Below are 1,580 nucleotides of genomic sequence, written 5' to 3'. Positions count from 1 at the left end.
CAGAAACTGGCTGAGTACACACGTTCCACTGGAAAAATGTTCCATAAGTGGGTTTATGTATGACTATTTGATGCACGTAAGCCATTCCAAGGGGAACAAACGATAAACAAATTTTCCAATCGAAATTTATTGGTCAAAGGGCATTCTTGTGCATTTCAAAGAAGAGATTTGAAGCCAATAAAAGAAAGATCTTGGCGGCGTCCACAGGGAAAATGATAAAGAAACGAACGAACAGCAAAAACAAGAAAGATATAAAATAGCCAAGCACAGTTCTTCAACAGTTGATCCATAGTTTGTGCCATGCGGCCATGCAGTCGCTGGGGCATGACTCAGACGGCCAAACAAACTTTCCTTTGGGAACAGGCATCTCTGCAACATTTCTGGCCCGGTGGACACTGGTGGTCGTTGTAGCAGAACTGCAAAGGAAAGGAAAGATTCGCGTTTGACGTCGAGATTTTCATCAGAATGGAGTATTCCTCGAAATGAGTTGGAAATTATTTAATCCCAAGCATAACTTATGAAATTTCCTTCACATTAATAATTTTTCATTGCATGTAACTACCATGAATATGCACAATCAACAAAACCTACTAGGCCAAACAGTCATATATATAGAAACAGTAAATAGATTAGTTTATTCTACTTATAAAATCAAACCATTTTGAAATTATGGTTATGAAAGTTGAGTCTTTTAATCATGCATTACTTTCTATCATGACAATAAATTCGAAGGCTAATAATTCTTCTAGAATTATCAGGTTAACACTCTTAAAATAGCAAATGATTTACAAGGGCAAAAGCATAAAGGTATTGCTGAAAAACCAATTGATAAAGTAAAAAAAATCACTGTTTATCCTCCCATTCATCCAGCTGGCGGCAGCTGGAGCGAGCGAAGTCTCCGAGCCGAGCGGACAGGGAGCGAAGAGAAGCCGGAAATACTTACGGGGAAGTTGCCGTCGAAGAAGTCGATGCACGGAGGGGGGTAGGGGCAGCGAGGGGGAGGTGGAGGATCTGTTGGAGAATCGATTTGATTGGAAAAGATTTGGAGGGAAGAAGGGTAATGGGGGGAAACGTTTTACAGATGATTATTTGTTGTGCTCAGCACGATGTGCCTCTTTATGTATTCATGTCCATATATTTGATAATCACTTATCTATTTGAGATCTACTTATCTGTATGTCTATTTATCTCTCACTACACATAAAAATTATGGAACCCATCGTCTCACTACTTAAAGTAAACCTAATATACACGTCTTTCTTATATAGATATAAACTTGCCCACCTCTGCAACACAAAAGTCAAAGGACACAGGTCACTCACCACAGCACACGTCAGTCTGCCCAGGAGTCTGGCAGTAACGCCTGCACTTCTGGCTCGCCATGGCTACCACGAAGCAGGCAGCGAGGACAACAAAGCGAAGGCGCAACTGTAATGCAAATTCATGTTATGATCACCTATACAGAAAGAGAAGACACAAAAAACAGAACGAGATATCTGTGCCCGTACTTCGAAGGTAAATGAAAAATATTGAAGTTATCCAGATACAGGTTCGTTAATAAAGACCTGGAGAATTGCAGT

General features: G+C 40.3%; 1 protein-coding gene across 1 annotated transcript in view; it reads right to left on the bottom strand.

Annotated features, from left to right (window-relative positions):
* Nucleotides 1-126: 126 nt before the first annotated feature.
* The window catches only part of LOC119594926 (perlwapin-like), a 1,601-nt gene continuing 147 nt past the window's right edge, over nt 127-1,580 (bottom strand). Inside the window, exons 2-4 of the mRNA XM_037943999.1 lie at nt 1,323-1,428; nt 944-1,011; nt 127-416 (exon numbers count right to left, since the gene is read on the bottom strand). Coding sequence (XP_037799927.1) covers nt 330-416; nt 944-1,011; nt 1,323-1,428 — 261 coding nt within the window. The 3' untranslated portion in view covers nt 127-329. The remainder of the gene's footprint in view (nt 417-943; nt 1,012-1,322; nt 1,429-1,580) is intronic.

Source organism: Penaeus monodon, chromosome 34 (genome assembly GCF_015228065.2).
Source record: "Penaeus monodon isolate SGIC_2016 chromosome 34, NSTDA_Pmon_1, whole genome shotgun sequence".
Lineage (NCBI taxonomy): Eukaryota > Metazoa > Arthropoda > Malacostraca > Decapoda > Penaeidae > Penaeus > Penaeus monodon.
This window is presented reverse-complemented; position numbering and strand designations above follow the sequence as displayed.